Source organism: Gallinula chloropus (genome assembly GCF_964237585.1).
Source record: "Gallinula chloropus genome assembly, chromosome: 10".
Lineage (NCBI taxonomy): Eukaryota > Metazoa > Chordata > Aves > Gruiformes > Rallidae > Gallinula > Gallinula chloropus.
Window position 1 is genome coordinate 5,465,149 of NC_140095.1, and position 24,784 is coordinate 5,489,932.

The 24,784-nt window shown below is 38.7% G+C and overlaps 1 protein-coding gene across 4 annotated transcripts in view; it reads left to right on the forward strand.

Annotated features, from left to right (window-relative positions):
• Nucleotides 1–1,231: 1,231 nt before the first annotated feature.
• TENM2 (teneurin transmembrane protein 2) overlaps nucleotides 1,232–24,784 on the forward strand; it is a gene marked incomplete at both ends in the record, with an annotated part of 509,065 nt that continues 485,512 nt past the window's right edge. For all 4 annotated transcript variants that reach the window (XM_084268596.1, XM_084268597.1, XM_084268598.1 and 1 more), the window contains one exon: nucleotides 1,232–1,457. In XM_084268596.1, coding sequence (XP_084124722.1) covers nucleotides 1,232–1,457 — 226 coding nt within the window. The remainder of the gene's footprint in view (nucleotides 1,458–24,784) is intronic.

Below are 24,784 nucleotides of genomic sequence, written 5' to 3' on the forward strand. Positions count from 1 at the left end.
TTCAGCTGTCACAGCTAAATTTGCTGAAAGCATTTCTTCACTTCCTTTGCCATGTATAGGAACACTGAGAATTTGTTCTGATTTTTTTTCTTATTATCAAAACTGGATTTGTTTTTTTTCGGGGGGGGGGGGGGGCGGAGAAGATTTAATTTCCAGCAAAACATTGTGTCATGAGGATTTCTCAGGACTAGTACAGACCTGAGCATAGAATGCCGTGCGAAAAAGATGTACATACAAATACCAACTAGAAGTAATTAGTACCCCAGTCGTTAGGGTGCTCATACTAAGAGTTATTCTTGCGTTCTATAATATCTTTCATTTAGCAGTTTATGCATGCTAACTGTGCATATATTAAAGTATATATAAAGCCAGAGTGTCATAATTAAGTAGACTGTAAGAATATATCTCTTTCTTGTCCAGCAAGCAACAAGATACTTAAACAGTTTTGGAGAGCTCCAAGTGTTGAGATGGATCAACTGGTCGTGTAGAGGGATAGGGAAGAAGAGCCCTGTTCCCTGGTGCACAAGAGCAGCCAATTCCCAAAGTGTGTTCAGACAGTCATGACAAAGCAGCAGTGCTGAGGCTGGAAAGGATCTCTGGAGATATCTGGTCCAACCTTTTGTTGAGAACAGGGCCTTGGAATGTGTTGTCCAGGGGCAGTAAAATCACTTCCTCCTGCCCATGGATGCGTTGTTAAAGGATAATGTACACCTTTGTAATGCATTAATGCTGGTAAATAGGAATAATCTTACTCTCCTGCATGCATCATTCTTAATTGCAAGCCTTCCTGCAGGAAGAATGGAAATAAGACTGGTTTGAGTGTGCTTTTCTTTGTACTGTTGCCAACAGGAACAAATACTGTTCTGTCAGTTCTGTGTTATCAGTGCTCATTCAAAAATCAGAAAAAAACAGTGGCTTTGTTTTATCATTATTTTTTTAAACTCTTCAATGAGATGATGATTTAGATAGAATGCAGTTCTCTTAAGGAATTTGGTTTTCTTTCCCCCAGCCATTCGAGTCGGTTACTTCAATTTCTAAGGATCATGTGGATCTTCTTTCTCCTCAGTCTGTGCAGCACTGTTCTTCAAGGATAAGTCAGGGGATGTGGAATAAACTAAAATGTAGTAGCAACACTGCTCACTCTTGTTATCCTTTCCTGCCTTTAGGTGACAGTGACTGACCTCAAACCTAAGAGTGGCTTTTCTGAAAACGTCCTACCCGACTCCTAATAATGGATATAAAAGATAGAAGACACCGTTCCCTGACGAGGGGCCGGTGTGGAAAGGAATGTCGCTATACCAGTTCTTCACTGGACAGTGAAGACTGCAGAGTCCCGACTCAGAAGTCTTACAGCTCAAGCGAGACACTGAAGGCGTACGATCACGACACCAGGATGCACTATGGAAATCGAGTTTCAGACCTGGTTCACAGGGAGTCAGATGAGTTCCCAAGACAAGGTATGTCCAAAGTCAGAACTTGTTTCTTTTACAGTGATCCTTGGTAGACAATCTCTGTTATGTCATAGAATCACAGAACTACAAGGCTGGAAAAGACCATCAAGTCCAACCATTCCCCACTAAACCATACCCCTAAGAGAATACCAGTGTTATAAAGAGTTTTAATGAAAGAACTGGAGAATAATGGATGACATTTTAGCATTATTTCAACTGTTTTGTGTTCAGTTAGGAAGAACTTTCTCTTCTCAGACTCATGATACTGTTGGAATTCACTATTTGTAAATGAGGCAAACCAGGATCCACTGTTCAAAACACAAATGCTAGTGACCCTTACCCAGATGTGTTTGTTATGGACCTCAGGGTTGGGCACTATGCTAACTTTGTATTGTTTCCTAGGTACACTTTAGAAATAATACTGGCATTTTCACCTAAACTTGTCTGTCTTTAACTGAGTACCTGTACTAAAAAGATAACTAAAGCTATTATGGTAAAACCCCATATGGCCAATGTATATTCATTATTAATCAGGTGCCTCAGAATTCCTTTTTTCTAACTGCTGTGTAATTGCAATGTGGGACTAGGAATGTTGTTTCCTCTGACGACTTTTTGTCACTGCTTACCCTTCATCTCATAAAAACTGGAGGGAGGAAACCCATCTAATGACTTTTATAATTGGCTATAATACGTTATTGCAGCATCGAGATGCTAGAACTAATACCCAAAATAATCTGCCTGTGTGAACTTGTAAGCAAGGTGAAGTAATCTCTTCTTTTCCAAAGTGTTCCTCACTTTAATTGCCTGCTATTCCAATGAATTAATGAAGTAAGAATTTCAATGTTTTAGTTGAAAAAAATTGTCATTATACCTTTGCACTGTACACTCACAGCGTTTTACTCTCAGCTATTTACTTGTCTCAATAAATCATAAGTCTGTTGAAACCATTAGTGAACATTGCTTCCTAGGAACAGCATTTAATCATCTGGTTAGTTTGACCAAATAGCCTGCTGAAATTGTCACTCAGTCAAGAATTAGAAACGGGTTTTAAATTAAAACACTTGGTTTAGTTTCAGTTGAAGAACCAGATATGGTTTCTATCAAGCAGGATATAGGCAGTTTGGAAGCATAAATCTAAAGCCCCTTCTGCCCCTCTCAATGGAAGGTAAATTATTTAGCAGTTTTTAAATTGCTGAAACACAACTATTTTATATATGTGTGCTCAGAAATGGCACATGCTTGTTCTCTACTGCACATTTCTAATATTGTGACTCAGGAATTCTAATTTATCATACTTCTCTGTGGAGATCACTCAATGAAAGGTCAATTTTTATGCTTGATACCATGTCACGCAACTTGCTCAAAGCTTTTCTGCCAGCAGTCAGTGTGTGTCTTCACCTTTAAATCAGAATACCTATTAATTAGCATCACTAATTAAACTATTGCCTAATCCCTTGTTTCTCTCACATTTGTGTACAGACATTTGGAAGTGTTTGCTTTGTGCTTGGTCTATCAAACACCCAATTCTATTTTCTGAGGTAATCTCTGTTCTTGGAGAGTCTCTCTTTGCTTTTCTTTGCTTACCCAGAGATAATGCATCAAACTGCAACTAGATCATAGAATCTAGTGGAGCCATTTTCACTGTGGTTTGTTCAGCCTTTGTGTACAGGAGTCATCTAAATATTACTTTTCCCTATCTGGATGATTGATGCTTCAGCTCAAGTGCCTCATTTTAGTTTCCAGGTCATTATTCGGCATTTCATGAGGGTGTTCTTTTTCTCTTGATTACTGATTTGACAACTGCTCATCCTCCTCCTGCTCTTAATGTGTTCTTATCTGCCCTCCTTATGAAGGGGAGTGCAAATTGTTGGTAACTGAATTGAAACACTCCAAAGATTTATTAGTTTTTTCCTCCCTGCTAGTCTGTGTTATGTCTAGATGAATAAAGTTTATTTTAGGGAGCTGGGGTAATTTTATTTTTGTTAAATATTATGAGTGGTAACTCCTTATTTTCCTGCTTTACTTAAGTTTAGAAAGCAAATTTCTGTAGAAAATAAGTCTGCAGGATGAGTCTTTGTATTTGAACGCTCAGTATCTTTCTCATTGAAAAGTTCCTCTACTGACATAAAATTTGAGTTATTGTGACAAGTACATCTGGATTAAGACTTGGTACTTGTTCTCACTATCTACATTACTACTATATAGATAAAAATGTGGTTTGTACAGTAGGAAATACTGTTTGTTACACCTTATGCATGCAGTTTCCAGCTGCTGACATCTAGGAATTTATGCATGTAAATTTATTCAAAATTTGAGTGGGTGTTTTGATGGGATTAAATTTTGTAGGAAATAAACATGCTTAAAATAAATAGTCTTTAGAGGGTTTTTTTATTATTCTATTATGAAAAGTTTGACTTTTTTAAGCAACTGTTGATAGTTTCTTCAATATTTTGTCTCTTCTGCTAGTAAAGCCACACGCATTATTTGACTTATTGAAAAGTATCCTATTCAACCATCACACTGGAACTACACAAAGCAGTTAGGTTTATCCTTAGTGCTGCTTGATTTTACCTTCCTTGGGTGTGACAATCTGTTAAGCATAAGACCAAGTTGTACCCAAGCAAATTCTGCTTCCGTTTGCGTTAACGGCGGTTCGACGGTGAAACACTAACAGCATAAACCATATCCAGACCTCAGAAATCTGAAACAGTTCATCTTGGTTTGCTTTACTGTTTTACTGTCTTGGTCTAACTTGATTGTCTCATTCTTCATGAAAAAGCAGATCTCCAAAGTATAAATACTTCTCTAAGCTGGAGTGCATAAAGCGTGTGATGGGGAAATGGAACGTTGGTGGGAGTTCAGCTCTGCGAGTACAACTTAAGTGCTGTCATAGTTCACATGCTTTGAAATAAGCTCTTAGGCACTAAACACTGGCATCTGCCTCTAACAAAGAAAGTTTCTCTTTGTTGCAGACACTGCTTTCTGGTGTGGTGTTTGGAAGCTTTGGTATAAAGGTGTGTAGGGCAGCACTGTATGTTACCTGAAGCGCTTTAGTCTCGTGTTGCTTCTGCTGTGCTCTTCCTAAGATGGCAACATGTTTTTTTTTTTTTAAGTAATGAAATTCCCCTTTTAAAACCTGTTTTTAACATCTCAGTAATGATATTTGTAGAAAGTAATTCAGAATAGGTTTAGTATTTTTGTCAAGCTTATTTTCTGATCAGCTTCAAGACAGGAGCTTGGATTCTTGTCTAAAATGACAGCCCCAATGAATACTTGAGCTATTGCTTTTGTCTTTAGATTTCTTTTTAAGCAAATACATTCTTTCTCACATCGTCTGCTGACACAGCATGGTGACAGTAGATGTCTAAGGCAACAAATGAAGATTTTGGTAAACCTTTCTTTCTGGAGACTGCTTTGAAAAACAAATGTTCTCCAAGTACACTTTGTAACCAAATCGTGTTGGAAAGAAAAGTCTACTGTGTCCTTAAGGGGTCTGAACTGGATTTCCAAGTGGTGGCTGCAAACCTCACTATTCCAGAGTTCCCCACTTGGCATTCATGGATTTTTGTATTTCTATCAGTGTCAAACACAAGGCTTCAGCTGATGCAACATTTATTAACCAATAGTTATACTGAATTGACTGCTTTCTCATTCTCTGATCAGATCTGGTTGAGCAGTAAATCTCTGCTGTGAAACGTTAGAACAACTGGAGTATATGAGTTAAGTTATTAAGAATTAGTCTAAAATCCTCAGTCATATAAAACTGGGCCACACAGTCTTCTGAAATATTCTGAAATGTTTTACCACAGTTGAATTGCTTTGTATATGTCACAGCATCTCCTTCTTTATAGCAAGATAATTTCAGTTGAGAAAAACAACCAATAACTTTATGTTGGCTCAAATTCCAGTTCTTTGTTTTTATACTTCTAAACATGTGTGTTTTGTATCCTACTTAACCCTATAGGTATGCTAAGGGGAGTTAGAAAAAGGTACTGGCAATTATTAGGATTAATCCCTTATAATGTCCCTTAAGATTATCTAGTATTTTTGTTAACATCAACTAGATAATTAAGTGGTCATGGTAAAAAAGAGGGGCGCCTTGGAAGGGTAGTGCACTCATGAAACTGTGCTACTGTGCCATGCTACTCATCTCTGCTTGGGTATTTCATGCTGTATCTTTTCTCAATATACAGTGAAGAAGTTTCTTGAAGGAAAAAGAAGTATCAGTAACTCACTTGCCAAAAAAAAAAGCCCCAAACCCCAAAGCAACCCAAACCACTTTGAATCTATTTTATTTTTTACAGCCTACTCTAGGGCAGGTCTGAGTGCTGAGAAAAATGAACATTGTTTTCCCTTCTTGTTCTCTGCATCATAAATCTATCGCCAAAAATTTACTGGACACATTTGAAGAACCACATTACAGGAAGGCCATTTCATGAGAGTGATTAAACTTGGTCAGATTTAAAGTTATTTAAAGTTATAGTGGCCAGGGCACCTTGTTCAGCAACACTTTATGTGCTGCTGCGTAGAGGGGATAGTTGCTGCTACAGGTTTTCAGGCTAACTAGACTTAGTCTTTTTGCTTATGTTCCCAGTAACACCAAGATGAGGTTTTGGTCATCTTGTCATCAAATGCAAGCTGTACACAACTTTTAAGCACAAGTTAGGGTATTCCTTTCACTTCCAACTGAATTTTTACAATTCTAGCTTTAATATTATTTTCTAGAACCCATGACCTTTTGAAAATGATGTTCTATATATAGATTTGGGTTAAAGACACTGAAGAAAACTTTTTCTTGTGTTCTGGTTAGAGTGGGAACACATTCTTACTTTTCCTTTTCTCATGTTGGGCTCTGAGTGGCATTCTGCAAAATGCTGCTTTTTGGTGTATCCATACACTTGCATAATCAAACCAAATCTGAGGTAGAGACAGGTGGCAGAAGCTTAGGGAGGAAGCCCTTAATGGAATCAGATGTAGGGTGGCTTGTGTGGGAAAAGGCCTCAAGGCAAATTTCCTGTTACAACCAGTCACAAGGTAACTTGCGCTGCTGTTGACTCAAGAGTTACTTTGGTTTTAATGGTTACCTAAGAGATATGCAATCCCAGTGTAAAATATTTATTAAGGTGAGAAAACTGCTCTCAATTTCTCTTCTCCAGAATGCATGGCATTAGTGAGAAATAATTTATATTTTAATTTGTATACTTTATTTAATAAAGCAAAGATGTTGAATAAAAACTCTCTCCCCCTACCTTCTGCCTCCCAAATCATAAAAGATTATATGGTTCTTATTGTTATGTGATTTAAAATCATGAAAGCACTTTTCATCTGTGTTGATGTTATTAATAATGGAGCTATGTAGCAGAGTTACTAGGACAGCGAATAAATAAAAGTACAGATCTTTATAGCATCCTTCCCCAAATATGCTTTTAGGAAAGAATAATGTAACAAGTCTAACTCAAAATCTGACATGTCTCCTCTCAGTTAAACTCTAGCATCAGTCAGCCTTTTGAGCTGTACTATTAGGATTGGCTGATAAATAGAATTAAGCTAAAACTTTCTGTATATTGCATCTCAGTCACAGTAACATAAAATCAGAAGGAAGTCTCTTTAAAAGTGGGGCTTTTTTGGGAAGCATCGTGGACTTTACTCTCGGTCTTCAGGGAGCTTCCAAGTACAGGCACAGAAATCGTTTTCTTGTGTGCTTTTGTGGGTGGTTTTTGTTTTGTTGTTTTCTGGTTTGAGTGGCAAACTCCTTGCTTTGTAAACAGTCAGATAAGTTCTGATAATCTCTTTCTCTCCACTTGCCTTTCATTCCCCTTCCATCCTCCTTCCTTGGTGTCTCACCGCTTGTATCTTTATTCATTGTGGCTTAATTTGCTGGGTGCAGAAGGTTGCTCAGACCCACTGGAGCTGACCACTGAGAAATCTAACACAGACTTACTGAATGAAGGTGTGACTTGTGCTCTCTTACTTGCTGCCGAGTTGAACCATCTTCTAGGTCAGCATTTTGGCCGTTAGGAGTCCTCCTCTGGGAGAGGGGAGATGTATTCCAGCATGGCAATTCGGAGGTGGCCATTGCAATACAGCTGTTGAGTCTTGGAAATGCCATTGCTGTGTAATCACCTAGCAAGCTAAATACACAATGTAATCAGTTAAAGTATTACTAGGAGTCTTGTACTAAGTGAATGTGATAAAGATGAAGTTTGAATTTAATAAAATACAGCATTCTGAAACTTGATGTAGAGAAGCTATGATACTGACAGAGGACCCCAGTAATAATTAATTTGACCACTGCTGAAAAACACAGTACTCTTCTAATATTAATATGTATTTGTAGAATAAACAACAAGCAGCCAGACATAATATGCGGATTCTGTGTACGCACACAGTTTCTCTCAGGGAATAATTTTTATTCTTGGCACTTTCTGTCTAGTGATCATTATTAAAAATCAGCATTTGTTTACAGTTTAAATTAGAGAATCAGAATGCAGGAAAATCTGGTGCAGATATATAGGTATGTATACATGTGTGCTCTTTTTTCTGAACAGTTACTTAGTTTTCAGAAAGAGCTTCTGCCACCACTTCTGTAGTGGACTCCTCGTTAGTTGATTATAAAGTTAAAATAGGTTCTATTATTTTTTAACCTCTTGCAAAGTTACATGAACATTATTAGTGTTGGTGGATAAGGGAAGTGCAAATGAAGCCATCTACCTGGACTTATGCAATGCATTTGATGCTGTTCTGCATGACATCCATGTGTCTAAACTAGAAACACATGAATCTGACTGATGAATGACTCAGTAGATAAGGAATTGGTTGGGTGGTCACACTCGAGTTGTGGGTAATGGCTCAGTGTGCAAGTGGAGACTAGTGGTGCTCCTCAGGGGTCAGTGTTGGGACTGGCACTGTTTAACATCTTTGTTGGTGACATGGACAGTGGGATCAAGTGTACTCTCAGCAGGTTGTCCAATGACCCGAAGCTGTGTGGTGCAGTCAACACACTAGAGGGAAAGGATGCCAACCAGAGGAACCTTGACAGGTCCAAGTGCAAGGCCCTGGGCATGGGTCGGGCAATCCCAAGCACAACTACAGGCTGAGCAGAAAATGGATCGAGAGCAGCCCTGCGGAGAAGGACTTTTGGGTGCTGGTGGATGAGAAACTCAACATGCACCAGCAGTGTGTGCTCACAGCCCAGAAGGCCAAGCATATCCAGGACTGCATCAAAAGCAACATGATCAGCAGGTTGAGGGAGGGGATTCTGTCTCTCTACTCCACTCTGGTGAGAGCCCCACCTGCAATGCTATGTCCAGCTCTGGGGTCCCCAGAGCATTATGCGTAGCTGTTGGAGCAAATCCAGAGGGGACCATGAAGATGATCCGAGGGCTGGAGGACCTGTCCTGTGAGTTGTGTTGTTAGGCCTGGAGAAGGCTCCAGGGACAGCCTGCCAGTACCTGAAGGGCCAACAGGAAAGCTGGAGAAGGACTGGTTACAAGGTCGGGGAGCAATAGGACAAGAGGGAATGGCTGTAAGCTGAAACAGAAGATATTAGGAGGAAATTGTTTACCGTGAGGGTGGTGAGGCCCTGGCACAGGATGCCTGAAGAAGCTGTGGCTGCCCCTGGATTCCTGACAGGGTTCAAGGCCAGGTTGTATGGGGCTTTGGGCACCCTGGGCTAGTGGAAGGTGTCCCTGCCCATGGCAGGGATGGGACTAAGTGATCTGTGGTTCTGTGTAAACTAGATACGAAAGTATAACTTCTAAAAAGTAGACTTCACCAACTCTTGTAGTTAGCACACGTGAATAAAAGAAGTTTTTAGAAAAAATGCAGCTCTAGTTAGTCTAGAATAGGCTTAGTAACCATTTAAATGCAAAAACGTTTTCAAAAGGAAGTCAGAGTTAACAGGAATTGTGCTTCCTATGCTTTATGCTTAGTTTCTATCAAGATCATGTGCTTCAGATTAGAGGAGTAGTGTTTGCTCACCGTGTACTGCTAGGGCCTAACCGAATGTTGAAGAAAACCTATTCATTGCTTTGGGTTTTTTTCTCCTCAACTCTTTGCCTGGCTATGTAATAGAACTCTAAGACTTTGGATACTGAAAATAATAATTTTTGATCCTATAAATCCGTCTGCATTTGCTCATACACACACACGTACACACTCTTCTGAGAAGTTTGTAATATTCAGGCGCATCCATGTGGATGTGCTTTCTCACATTAAAATCCTTTGTCAAGGGAAATGTTGTCCAAGGAGATGAAATAATATTTTTCTTTGTAAAATGAGATAATAAAGAAATACGTGTTTTCATTTAGAGTAATCCTACTAACAAAAATGTCTAAATTCTGCAAGTAACCCACCTTCTCTGGGTTCTTGTCTTCAGAAGGATCTGCAGTTTTACATAGATATTGTTTTAGGGTGTGTTTTCCATCAAGAGGAGTTTGGAAAGGAGGCTGATTACTGGCGAATGTTCTCAGACTGATGAAAGGAAGGGACTGAGAGGCTTTACTAATACACCTATTACCATGAAAATCTCAGATTGAAAAAGCTTTTACGCTTGATCTGGGTTTGAATTGGGCATCTTTGTCCTTGCATCCTAAGGAATGTACCAGAAAATTAGTCTTTAGAAGTCCTGTAGTTCAGAATTTACATTAGAGAGTATTGTTTTGTTTCTGCTTTTAACTTGGGGACCCCTCTAATGCTTGTTTTCTGGTAAAGAGAAATTAAGCCATTTGCTTCTCCTCCTCCTTTATCATAATGCAGAAATATTTAAATAAAATGGAAATCCATAAATTTTGAACTGACAAAAAAAGTATTTTGGATTATACTGAAGATTTCAACAATGTATCAGATGCTTTTAAGGTCTGCATCTTTGGAAAAACATGGAAAGGATTAGACAATTGTGTATTTTTGGTGTGTATAGAAGCTGAGTTAAGCACTGTAGTGTATGCACCGCTCCAAGGCATGAGTCACTCTTCAGATCAAATGCATTGGGAGTTTGCTCAATAATTGTCTTACACCGTTTTTTCCTCCACATTCTTTTGAAACACCTTAATATTTTTGGGGACTAAATTCTAGAATCAGTGGACAACTGGCTGGTCTGTGGTGACGATTACTATGTTTATATATTTATTTTCTCATCCCTGTTTTTTCTCCTAGTACCTCAAATGGATTAAGTTATTTTTTAGAAGCTTTTCAGATACTGTGACTGGACCCAAGTGCACACGGTTTGCTTAGAAATAAAACTGTAAGGAAACTTTCAAAGAAAGAAACAAACAAAACCTACCACCCAAAGCTCATTTTCTTCCTTAGGGACACATGGAAATTTTGGGAGTTTGGTCAAAGTACTAATGACCAATTAACTTAAATGGGAATCAAAATTAGTAGAAAAGAAAGCAAGAAGCAAATAAGCTTTTTTTTTTTTGGTAATATAATTTGTTTCTGGATTCAGAGCTTAAGGTCAGAAGGCTTACTAGTTATCTTCTTTGGTCTGCTATCCAGTTCCTCATTAACTTTCATCAGATTATTTCTACATTGATCCCAGTAATCTGTCCTTGAATGAAGCACATTCTGGAGTCTTGAAAACATCAATACGCAGAAAATCCATCGTCTCCACTGGCTGGTAGTGTCTGTGGGAAGTCAACCTTCACGTTAAAAGCAGATACCAGCTGCTTTTTGGATTTTGGAGAGCAGCTTAAATTGCTAGCCATTAGGTCTGGTGATGCCCTTTTCTGTTTTATTGAAACACCCATAATACCAAGTGTTTTTTCTTTACAGATTCAATTAGATGCTGCAGTTAAGATTGATCAATCTATCTGTCTGTCTAACTAGGCAGCTCTTCAAGCATCTGCCTGTGTAGTATCATCATCTGTCATGAGTGCAGGTTTGTTTCTAAGACCTTTCCTAACTGTACCATGGCAATGCTGTATATGCCTTGGCGCCATGGATAAAGACATGTTGATGAGATGGTGCCACCTATGAAGATACTGCCTTCATACTATTTTCATGTTTGTAAATCCAAACTACAAATTAACCTTTTAAGGCGGCATTTAGTTCCTGTTGAACTGCGGGTCCTTCACGGTTCCTGAGTTACACAGAGTCTACATAGCTGACTAGACAAAATAACATGCAGATATTTTTATATATTGCTATTTTTTTATATGAGTGCTTAGCTGGAAGTGTCTTACAGTGAATGCAAAAGTACATGCCTGTGAATGCAGACCATATTGGAAACAGAGATTTACTGTCCCAAAGTGTAATGCTTACTCAGTCAGCTGATGAGATTTGAGCACTAAACAGTTTGAGAGGGATGCATAAAGCTGTTTTATTACAAGATGCTGTTATGAATTGTAGCAGCTTTCCTTATGGTATACTGCTGTTGCCAAACAAGTTGCATGAATGTAAGCAGTTTTATTTGTAATTACTTGCTTACATTTCCTTACAGTATTTGGGTTATAGCTGTTTGTGATTCCTAGTCCTCTGCTGGTGGCAATCCTCACATCCTGTTTAGTTCAGAATCAAAAGATACTTTTCAAAACTGTTTGGAGAAAAAGTCTCTCAGTGGAGTTCTGTCTCTTGTACGTGGTGCAGAATGGGTCTCAGATGTTTGTATGTGTGTGTGATAGAACCTTGTTAAAAAGGACGCAGAAAACTTATACAGGAAAACTGTAACACACACACACACACAAAGTTCTCCATTTCTTATTAATGCAGGGAAAAGAAAGAGATTTCATTTCAGCTAAATTTTAGCAAGTCCAGAAAACAGAGGGAGAAATTCACTGCCTAAAGAAATGGTATTGGAAATGGTATTGGAAACACAGTATTTAAGAACTAGGCTGCTTTCTAAACTTTGGTCAAAAACTGGATGTTACAAGCTGAATTTGAACCTTGAAAATGTTCCTGACGTAGCAGTAACAGCAGTGCCTGTTGTCTTGTTTCTGGTTTTGCTCTCTGAGCTCTGTGTAGCTACTATCATGTTCAGTGATGCTGGTTAGTCCTGTTTTCCTTACAACAATCAAATGTTTCCACGATTACTAGTTTCATAAAGATACTTCCTTGAAGTAGATCACAAGGGGAGAACAGTTTGATAATCAATACTGAAATGTCTCCAGGGTAGTTTGTCCAGTGTAATGTTGAGTCAAACTTTGGTCTTCTATTGATTGCCATGCAAGATGTTTCTTCAGCTTAGTAAAATTTTCTCTTGGAAGACTTCACCAGTATCCATCCTGTCTACTTCTTGTATTACTTCCTTTATCTAAGTCGTCAGCCCAGGTATGTCTTGCCACTCCTAGTATTGTAAACATCTTTTAGCTGCATGTACCTCACTGTCCTATTCCTTCTTTCCTGATCAGTTCTGAATCTTGATCATTGCTGTCACTGTGCTGCTGCTCTTAGCGTGTCTTTACAGTAATTCTTATGTGACCTAAACTGTGTGGTGAGTTTCATATGTGATGGGATCACATGGAGCCACAGCAGAGGTGATGTGGTTTGGCAGTTCCACCAGCTGTTGTAAAATACAAATAAATGACTAGTGTGAAGAAAATTTAAATACGTGTCCAACATCAGTAGGTTGGGTTTTTTCCTGTGTTCCATGTGAAAAAGGTAGAATAGCATTTGATCAGTTTTTACCTGGGAATTAGTGAATTCTGTACTGACTGATGGCTCAAAAGATGTTTAATATTTGATTATATGAAATAGTAAGTGCTCGGTTGCAGGATGACTCAGTCCAGTACAACTTTGTCTTCTTAAGTACAGTAATCGCTCTGCTTTGTATAATTACTGGAGTAAAAAATACAAATATTTTAGGTTTTACTTTTTAAACCAGAGACAGCTTTAAGTCTGATAATTTAAAAAAAAAGAAAAATCAAAGAAAATCCACCAGAAACCCCCACCCCATCACGTAGAACAAGTTGCACAAATTCATTCTCTCACTCAGCCTGTGTACACTGTGGTAAGTGGTCCAGCACAGTTTCCTGTGCTTTTTTAAACAGCTTCCAGTAAAATAGTGTGTTAAAGATGGCAGTTTAAGCTGACATATTAACTATTTTAAATACAACATTAATATTTCAAACTATGTAGTTACAGGACCAGAAAAGCCACTTTTTATAAGTAGTATTCCATTTGATTTCATAGTGATTTCTAATTGTTTCTTGGAGTTGTTGTATCCCTAATATAGGCATTTGAAACAGTGTGGAAGCAAAACTAAATGGTGCTTAATCTCTGTGGGAAACTGTTAGCTTTGATGAAAATAATTCACAACATGCTATAAGTTTACTACACAAAAAGTGATACTGTGGACATCATTCTTGCTTTAGTAATCTTACCAAGGAATTGAACAGCTGGGGAAGGAAGTATTAGCTCGTTTCTTGTTTTGGGGGTGTTGGGTCTGCTAAATTTGGTGTGGTTAATTTTTGGCACCGATTTTAAAATCGGGTTAGTGAGTGAATTTTGTGTATGCATAAGCAACTAAGTGTGTGTGCTCTTCTAAGTTCTTTTCTAAATTCTTATAAACACAAAAATAAAGCGTGTAAGACGTTATTACCAGTATCTGCTTCAAGCACTGAATTTATAAAGTAGATTGTTAATAATATGAGGAATGATATATCGCTGCTGTAATGCTGTGTCTTCCAAAGTTAATGACCAGTTATAATTTTCATAATGAAGAATTAAAATAAGGTTAGAGTGGTTTCTAAGACTGCCTACAGATCTAGCAGCAGTCTAATTAGAAGAGAGAACATTAAATTTGAGGGACTTGGAAATATTTATTATCCAGTATTGATAGAGGACTAAAATCGTGTACCTGTGTTTAGGATTGTTTGAATGTGGACGGTTCAACCAGACCACAGCACGGCAAAATGAAATGTTATTTGCTCTCTGAAATCACTGTGTACACAACAGATTGTGGTTTTAGATGTCTTCAGCACTTCAGTTACGTGAGTCTCTCTTGTTGACTCAGTGCAACACTCTCTCTCATCTGTGTTTGCCCGTTTCTCCACCATTTCTTAAGTAAAACCAACCCATGTGCTTGTTTTTACTATTAACAAACTGTCACGAACCTTTTGTTCCTGTGCATTGGCTCTTCTGTGTAACTGCAGCAGAGCCACGCGATGAGGTGCTGGCTTGCTGTACTAATGGTCGTTCCGACAAAGGCCGCTCCCCACGCCTGCACGCCTTTGAGAGACAGTCTTGCACAGGTAGGGCTCAGCTTGGCTTTTAGAACTGACCTGGGAAGAAAAGCATCTAACTTCCAGGATGGCATTCAGCTTCAGACTGCAAGGAGCTGCTGGGACACGGCTTCTGTGTTCTTGCGTTACCCCGCGTGTCACCGCAGGGGTGGGATGTGTGTTAGGGGCTGGGAGATGGGCAACTGCCTGCTCTTCCCTCCAGCTCTGCCCAGGTGGGTGGCTGGGGAGATGCTGGTATGTGGAGAGACGCCTTGGGAGGTGGGCAGCATGGGAACAGAGATGAGCATTGTAATACTGCGCTTCTCTGCACTTGGTTTTTCATTTTGTGTAATCCAGAAAGACTGTAATTGAGAGTATATTTGAAATAAGCAGGTTTTGTGGTTATCAAATATGTCAGCTTTGCTTTTTCTCTCCGTGTGTTGGCTTTGTAACTCTTATAAGCTGTTATTGCCTGACAGACTCCTCCATCCGAAATTCAGTCGCTTAAATTCAGCTTTCTCCTTCATTCTTCTGACAGCATAACAATGTTATACCTTGATCCAAATGTATCTATCCCACATAGGGAGTTTTCTGTGTGGGTTGTTTGGGGTTTTTATGAAGGTTTTGGGGTGTTTTTTGTGTGGATGTCACTAGACTAGGCAGAACAGTCTTTACTGCTAGAATTCCTGTTTTAGAATAGAATCCTGTTTTAGAGTGAATTTTCTGTCGATCTGTATGTTTCCTCATACTTTCTACAGCTCACAAAACCATAACGGGACAGGATTTATCCAGGTTTTCTCCAGTACCTCTCTCACTGCTGAGGATCTCACTATCAAGTTTAAGAAAATATTTGCCTAAACGAAATTCAGAAGTGTGGCAACCTCTCTCCCCTTACTGTACAGATAGGATGTGTATAAAGCAGAAAATTGGGCATTCCAAAACATGATGATTATCTGTAGAACAAGATGGGGTATCTATGCATAGGAACAACTTTAAATAAGCAGATAGAAGAAACCCAAAATTAAGAGGTTATTTTCACAGTTGTAATACTGTGTTGTAAAATATACAAATATTGTTTAATAGTACTGATTCAGTTATTGAATCTAAAGTATCAATTTGCTCGGCTGTTCAGCTGTGGAGTAGGGGAATAGGAATTTTTTAGAATCAAATTTGTTTTCCTGAAAATTATGATTTTCCTTACATACAGTGGTTTTGAATGCTATTCTAAAAACATTTTAATTATCCCAGCATCACTGTTTTTGTGTTCTCATTGTTTATGCTATAGTTGGAGAGGTTGGAGAACTGGCTGGTAGTCTTTTTCTCCCTCCTTCTCCTTATATCTATCTTCCAGACAAGAGAGAAATCCCAGTGTTAAGTATATTTACCTTTACTCCCAGGCATGGGAGATGTCTGTACTTGTGTTCACACCAGGAATGTGCTGCCATTAAATAAGTGACTCAAAGTACTAAATTACTGTAGATTCTCTTCATGTGACTTAAATAATGTTCTGCAAGAGAGAAGATACAGTGGCATATCAAAAAATCTGTTGCCAAAATGCACAGGAAGTTTCCACAAAACGATTGAATAAATTAAGCCCCTGGACATGTTTATGGCACTGTCTTTTCAGAATAGGAATTAAAATCTATGTCTCAGGAGGTCATATGACTATTTAGCAAGGAAACAGGCGCGTAGTTATTGGTAGCAGTGGTGAATATCAAGTAGGCTTTTTAAAAAAACCTCGTATGTTTAAAGCCTCTGGTAAGTCCAGCAGTATCATTTCCTCAGAGCTACGCTTATACAGTATGCCTGAAAAAAGCCAAATTATTCAGTTCAAATTAATCCCATTTGTATGTAATGAGATGTTTAAAATAAGTGTTTCATTTATTGTTTGCTCATGTAAAAGAAATTCTCCCCTACAGAGATGACATATCTAAAAGGCCTTTATCACTTGAATTTTCAAGATCGAGGGTGAGGTTGAACTTAAGTCTCTGTACAAACTTTCCTTTCCTACAGTCTTTTTATTAAAAGATATTTTTCTGTTGTCAGCAGCTCCGAGAAGAGAATGTTGTGGTTTAGTTCTGCCTGTGATCTTTGGCAGCTGCAGCTTTCCCCCTCCTCCCCCCAAAAAACAAAAATACCCAAAGGAAATCTGTTAGCAGTTTGAGCAGCGAAAGTAACAAGTGGACCCTGTTGCATTGGAGGGTGAGCTGTGTATCCTTGTCACTTAGCTTCCACCAGTGCCACTGAAAAACATCTTTGGACAGACTATCTTGAATTTCTGACGACTCCGTGTTGTAAATTAACATACAGCGTAATCTGAAATGTAGATGAGGGGAGAGAGGGCACTTGTGGAAAGTGGCTTCTTGTCTTACTGTCAAGGAGACTGTTATTCTGGAAGTTTTATGTTTCTGCTGAAATCTGTAGATATTTTTGGATGTGCAGGTGGTAGAGCGTGTCTGTCAAATTTTCTAGTTCTTCTTTCTCTCAAGGAATTCTTTGCAAAAGTCTTGGGCACAATGTTTTTAATGCATTTGTGGGGGGTTTTTGTCTGCATTCACCAACCAATTACATGATTTTTCTCACATAGGTTGTCCTTCCTTAAGGACACCTAACCAGTGCACAGTGATACCAGTAAGTAAATAAAGGCTTTTAGAATCCTGGAAAATTTTTGTAGTGAAGCTAAATGAAGTGGCAGTACCTTCAGTGCTGGAAAGGCAGGGTGAATTTTGAGCTATGAGAAAGAGAGGATAAGTAAGGCAAGTCAGGAGCAGTGCTGAAAGATGGATAAGGAAATGCAGACATAAGTACGGGCTTTAGGGTGCTAACTCTGGGCAGAAGCAGTGAGAAAGCATTAGCAGAATTTTTAGGACTAGCTCTTATTTGGAAATCTTATCAATAAAGTGGGAAAGAGGCCATCCCAGCAGTGGTGGGAGCTGGAAACAGAGCTTTGTAAAATAACCCAGAAGAAGGAAATAGGAAAAGTATGTGTATGGTGGTACCAGTTGTTGTTGCTCTGCACAGCTTGGGAGCAGCAGCTGGTGGTGATGATACATGGCTGGGGTTTGCCTCTTGCCTACAGAGTAGAATTGCTATGGCCAACACAAAAATAGATCTGTGAGCGGCCGGTAGCGTGGCAGTAGAGGCAGTACCCTGAGGCTCACCACAGCATCTGTACTTTCAGCAGCAAAGGCAAATGCTGCTGTAACCCCTCTGACCTTTACACTTTGTTGGATCCTCTCCTTCTGTTACCTGCAGTATGTTACCAGTTTGGGAGGTAGAAGCCATGAAAACCCATCACGTATTCTACAACTTGGAGGCATTATCTGACAGTGTCTTGAGAAGGGCAGAAGGACAGGGTGTGTTCCCAGAGCTGTCCATGGACCAAGCCCAGAAGAGGCTAGGAGTGGTGGTATCAAATACAATGGATGTTCAGACTTCTAATGCATAGGGCACAACTGATGCTTAAGGCTGGATGAAATTTATGTGTCTGGCTTTATTTACCTGAAGGTGATGTGACTGAACTGCATTTAGCAATCCTCCCTTTCTTCTTCAGCTTGTGAGTTTCTAATTTAACAACAGCTAATGAGCTTTTTCAAATGATCTTGCTGCTGGCTCTCTTAAATTATCATTTGGCTTTTTTGTGTTAATGTGGAAAAAATAGTTCAAAATGCCATTCCTAAAAACCCTAAGAAATTGTCTGCTGCTACAGAGGCGTTTTAGTAATTCTTGAGTTCAGTGGTGTCCTTCATGAAGTATTTAGGCTACAAATATAAATACTGTCTCAGCACTTGAGGGGAAAAAACATCTTGTATTCATACTGCCATATAGTTGTTTAATGTTTCAAAACCACAGACTGACAGTAGGAAAAAATCAATGGTCTAACTGGGAGTCCCTCTGAAATGCAGCGATAGTCAAGTCCATATTTATATGGGATATCTAACGTGCAAGACTTCAGAATAGCCCTATGTTAAACATACAGTTGTCACAATAAAACATAGGTTTTAACATAGAAGGCTTTGCCTGTAAGTGGAGGAGTGCTCTATCAGACAGGCACCAGGGAAAGCATTGTCTGAGACAGGAGGGATGAGGCAGAAGTGAATGACCTGCCCAGAACCTGCAATGTGTGCAGCGGTGTGCTGAGACCAGGTTTGAGGGACTGGGTGGCCCGGTACTGTGGCGCAGAATGTGGGACAGGCAAGTGGCTGCTGGCATCTTGGAGAGCAGTTCCCCCCTGGGAGAGTTCAGGGAAAAAAATCTTTCCTTATTAAGTGTGAATTAATTGGATCATTAAATAGGAGTTCAGGAGGAATTCTCACATGCTGAACAGAATCAAATGTGTTTACAAGCACTATGTGTGTTTCCAGTTTTTGTCAACCAAAAATGCATTGATATTCTAGAAGACTGAGGAACTAAACTTACAAACTATTATGAAGTAGGTATGATGGTTCCACCTTGCCTGTCATCCTATGGTCGTTTTGTAGGACAGATGTTGCTAGTAAGTGGCAGGTTAAAATACATGAAAATACTTGGAACGTATCAGTTGCTCTATTCAAGTTGCTCACTGGGGGAACACAATTTGAAGCCAAGTTCAGGTTTTTTTCGTAGCCTGATGAAGTTTCAACGTGTCTTGCTGCCAGGTGAAAACACCATGATGTTTAGATTATTTGGAGATTATTTGGGGGAGCGGGGGGGCGGTGTTGGGGGTTGGTGTGTCTGTTTTCCAGAACAAATCATAGTAAAACGTTCAAAAGCATTTTAGAACAATTAGAGTCTGTAAAAGGAAAAATCACACAAAGCAAAAGATCTCAACACAGTGAGTAATTGAAATGCTGTAGATATTTTTACATCAATATTTTGTCACTCTGTGTTATCAACCTTGGAAGTTCAGTCTTTTCTTTAAAAGGCATTATGGTCTGGGAGCACATTCTTTAGCAGGATAAGGATTTCTCTCATTACCTGACACCCTTCATAGGCGGGTTTTTTGTTTGTGATCTAAATTTCTAGGTGCATTTAAAAATACAGTGAGAACATAAACATTTGTGGAAACTTGTACTGGACGGTGGAAAACAATCCTCCCCCCCCCCCCAAAAAAAAAAAAAGCATATTATTGAAGAACTTGTTTTAAAATGTTTTGTAGAAAACTCCAGTGCAGGTTGAAATTCCTCTAGTACTGACACCAAAAAAACCCACAGTGGTGCCAGAGTCGACTGGAGGCCGAGTTAATGTGTGCCAAAAGTTACTCGGTGCTCTCTCAGGCTCAGGCAGTACTGAACTCAGTGGGTTGTGCTTGCCTTGACATCTGTGGATTCTGAGTTCCTCTTGTGGCATCATCTTTCCCCATCTAATTTTCTTCTCCCCACAATCCGTATTTGTCACGCCTGTGACTGAACTCAGTGAGAGTTCCCTCAGAGCTGGAAGTACCTTGCTGCTGCAGGGCCTGGAGCTAGAAGGCTGCTTTTTGTTTTCATCTTTTCCTTTTAAACCCTCAATAATAGCCACGGAATACCTTAGTTCACTGTAAAAAGCATCCATTTTGATTTTTGCACTTTCCATTAGGACGTTATTAATGCTTGCTCAGAGTGATTTTGTGCCTGTTTGGCCAGCACTATTTTTCACGTTCCCTTTGCAGCTCTCCCGTGCTGGGGCTGTGTATAAAGCAACTGTCACTTCGCTAACCCGCAGTGAAATTTCATGTCAGCAGGACAATCCTGTGCTAAGCGTGGTTTTATTTGTTCCAGAAGAAGGTAATATATTATTCTCCTAGGTAGTGTACAAACATTTGAAATGTATTAATAATGGAACTTTTATATCAATCTGCAAGATGCAGATGACATTTTTCTCTGAGTTGGGATTGTTACACGCTAAGAGTAATTTTTCAATGACAGGTCCCCAAAGCACTGCATTTTGAAGTGCCAAAATGCATTCATATGATAGTTTTATTTATGTAATTGTGTTTATTGTTTTATACAGGCAACATTCTTACCTTCAGAAAAACAGGTATGATGGTGCTTTCCAATAATGAGCGTTTATTTACTTAGAATGTAAATTTTACTTTCAGAGCTTTTTGATTAGAAAAGAAGAAAAGCAGACTGATTATTATGACTATAAAATTATTCACTCCTAATTTTCTTAACCAGTAGATAATCCAGGGCACTTTAAGGTGCAATTCTTTTTTTCATCTTTTTAACAGGCCTCTAAATGATAATGAACTTGTCTTGATGTGCATGTTAATTTGTGGTGAAAGGTGGTAAATGAGAAGAATTACCAGAGATTTAAAGTCTAAGGAAAACAACTTGAAATGCATTTACTTTGTCTTTTACGTGGCTGAAAATAATATAAAATGGAAGACAAAGACTCAGCTGAATGCTTAAGAGTGAAAAATGTATACATTTTAAGTAATTTGTGGGTTTTTTTCCTGAAGAGAACAAAGCTAAGATTATATATGTCATACTGATGTACCAAATCCTATTTAAATAATTATGAGATGTTTGGATTTTGTTATTTTTTGTCTTACTCTAACTCCCATATTATACCATTGGGATAAATTATGTTAGTTCATTCCCATTTTACAGACAAAGTGCGTGAGAAAAAAGATTAAGTGAGTTGCTTAAGGGCATGAATAACATTGTAAGCAGAAAAAGGGGGGAAAATTCTTTGCACTTAGATTAGTAATCCATTTTTATTTATATTAGCCAAGATTTCCACTGTTGTGCTTTTCCTTCCTTATCTATTGTCTATGCAGCAAGTATTCTTAACTAATCAAAATTATTTTGATTCTAAGCAAACTTCACTGATTAGCAAAACTTCCAGCCATCCATCACAAGGGAGAATTTCCCTTCAGTTAATTCCATGTGTCTTGCCTTCATCTAATTTCTCTGTGTTTCTGGCAAATACATATTGCCTTTATCCATCACAGAAATGTAATAATAATTCAGAAAAAATAAAGCTTAGAGTGCTTTATTTATTGTTACAAAATAGATTTTAAAAATATGAAGGTGAAGTCAAAGACATGCTTTTACTGGATTTTATTAACATAGGAATTACTCATGTTCAAGCAGTTTGACAGCTTTATTAATATAATTTATTTAATAAAGAAGTCTGACACTGCTGGATTGGAGAGAACAAAAGATAGTCAAAGAAATGCGAAAGGTAGGCTTCCAGAGACACAATAGTGAAGGCTGATTGAGGACTCTCACGCTTTAGAGATGAAATGTAAAAGTAAAGGAAAAGGAAATTAAAGGAAGAAGTGAAGAAAAAAAATGAGCTGAATTCACCAAAATTTTTAGGAGTCGTCTTGCTCAGACTTATGAGATGAGGAAGATCTCCAAAGTTAGTGATAACCATGTCTTTCATTGTAAATCAAAGCTCATTTTGTCACTGTGGTGGCTTCTCAAAAAATGTAAATGCTACTTGACTGAGCATTTTTTAAGAATGATTTTTTTTTTAAGGCTTTTGCTGTGCTGGCTCAATCCAGAATTCACTGTGCAGGGTCTTTTCCAGAGACAGGATTTTTTGTTGAATATCTTCTGAAAGAATTTACCACATCACCATTACAGTAATGCTTTCTTATTTACTAGTGTCCTGCATCATCAAGGGATCTAATAAAAAATCAGCTTTCCACTGGGAAAAAGACAGCAGGGGAAATGCATGGGTGGCCTTGTGTCACCAGAGAAGAAAAAAAGACTGTGTGTAATGGCATGGATACGGCCCTGTCACATTTGGAGTCTCTAGCCACAAGCATTTCAGACACCCTCTTGGGCTAAATTTGAGGGAGGGTGGTTACTCTAGCAGATGAGTGCTTTTGTGGCTGAAGTGCAGAAGGAAAATTGTGTTGCAAGTACACTGTTGTTCTCACTTGATTCTTTGCAGTGCTGGGGTTGATAACTTATATTGCTTCTGCCGGTATAATTTGCAGTCCCATGTGCAATATTTACAGTATTTAGCAAAAAATGAGTAGTTAAGACTTCCAGGCTGGCTTATAAGCAATGTAAATCTTGCTTTGCAATCATTAAAATTCGAAACAAGATAATTTTCTGTTTTTCTGAAATTCAGGGCACATCCCACTGTCAAAAACAAGTATTCCTTTCAGAGAATTTTCTAGCCAATTTGATTTAAAACATAAAGTTAAAATGCAGAGGTTGAGTTGCTACTGAAGCTGTGCTTTGGCCAATAATCCTTCTAATCTGTTTAAGAGCTCTGTTTTCCAGTCTGTAACATGGAAGGTAATGTTATGAGTCTCTTCTCTGTGTGATGCTTCATATATTTACAAAGCATGATGTACTAAATGTACTTGTGTGGATTATATGTGTGGTAGCCAGCCTCATCTGTCCATGGAGAACAAGAATTTCCTTATCCACCGATTTATATTGAGACAGCACTCTCATGTAACTCTAAAGTGCAGGATAAAATCCTCAGAATTCATGGAACTTCAGAAAAATTGTATGCAAGAGGTGTTTTAAATTCCAGGCAATCTTCAGTGTACATGGTTAAACAATCCCATCCATGCATAATCAGAGTGTTTTAAAAGCCTGTTCATACAAGTCAAAGCATGGTTGTAACTACCAGTGCCTCCAAAAAAGTTAAACTGTAGGTGTATCTAAGGAAAGACACGAAGAAAAATAATCCTAGGTGCTCGAAATAGTAGGTAAGCTGTGTTCATTCACTCTGCAGGCACTGTTATTTGGAATTTTAATGATCTTCAGTTCATTAGTTGATATTTTTAGAAAGACACAACGTCAAAGCCTTTACATTTCTAAAATTTGCAGTTTGTATTGGTATATACATTAGTATCTTCAAATTTTCAACATTTCTAGGTTTGTGCAGTTGTGTTCTTACCCAGGCAGTTAGATAGATAATCCAGTTTTGCATAGACTTTGGCTGTCAAACATTTAAGGTAGCGACCCAATGCAGAAGTCCCAACAGAAGTCAAGCTCCTGTTCCCATGTCACAGTTGTGGCTGCACATGTTGTTCAGCTACAGAACCAATACCACACAATGAGGGGGTGAATATTTTTCTCAGGAGCTCTAAGTAATAGTGAGATACGATCTGAGTAAAACTAAATGTTCTGTAAAAATAAGCATTTTAGTGGCACTGCTCTACCAGGAACGTATGTTCTGACCTGGTTTATGAGACATTTGGTGACGATTTTTTCTCATTCAGAACAGATGTAGCACAACGAAGAAGCCTAAACCAGAATCCTCTGTCGTGCCCTTTATGTTGTAATCTACCATCAGTTTCTCTTCTAGTTTGGAAGAAACCTTGTTACTGTTGCAGCTTGGAGCAGTGATTAATACCTTTAGGTCCTCTGCCTCATTTCATATACATGAAGCAGAAGGAATCAAGGCACATCTGATACCATCTAGATGCAGTCCTACCTTCATTTTGACTTGCATGGAATAGAGTTTTCTGTTCCCAGCAGCCTATAGCTTATCCTTTCCTGGCTGGGAGACTGTGTCATGGTGAAGATGAGGTGGTGCTAGTAGAGTACCAAAGTTAGTTTTTGGTCTGAATACTCCCATTCTTGAACCATACCCTTCCTGTTGTATGTTGTGGATCATTATTTGTGTTTTCTGACAAACTGGACCAGTAGACTGGAATTAAGCAGCAGTTTATCTTATGCTGGAATTGTATTTTCTTTGTGCTTGTGGTTTTCTGATGGACAGGACTAGGCTTGTCTCTGTTCTAATGATGAACACTCTATAGCTGGTCACAAAACATCTATTTCTAGACCATGTTGCTTTGTAAACATGTACATGGTGTGTTGCCAGTTAGAAAGTCAGGCTAAACCTGAGCTTTGACTAAACAGTTAATCTGAATGAAAACTAACCTACTGGATTCCTTATTTCTTTTTTATGCCAGTGTTTGTTTCCATTATAAAGCATGAGTGGAGGCTCACACAGTGCTTGGTAACATACCTCCCCACTGGAGAGGATTGCAGGTAAGGGGGCAGAGAGCCAGCTGCCAGCTTCATGTGCTTGCGATTTTCAGCTGGACTGTTCCTGCCAGGGACTCTGAAGGTAGCAGATACTGCCATACAGAAATGGGATTCAAGGCAAATAGAATTTACTTTAGATTTCTGGCATGTGTGTGAGAGTGTAATTCACAAAGCTGAGTCTTTATAATCTCCTATTAAATTTTAAATTCTTTTTTATGTATATACTGATGCATAGAGCGTT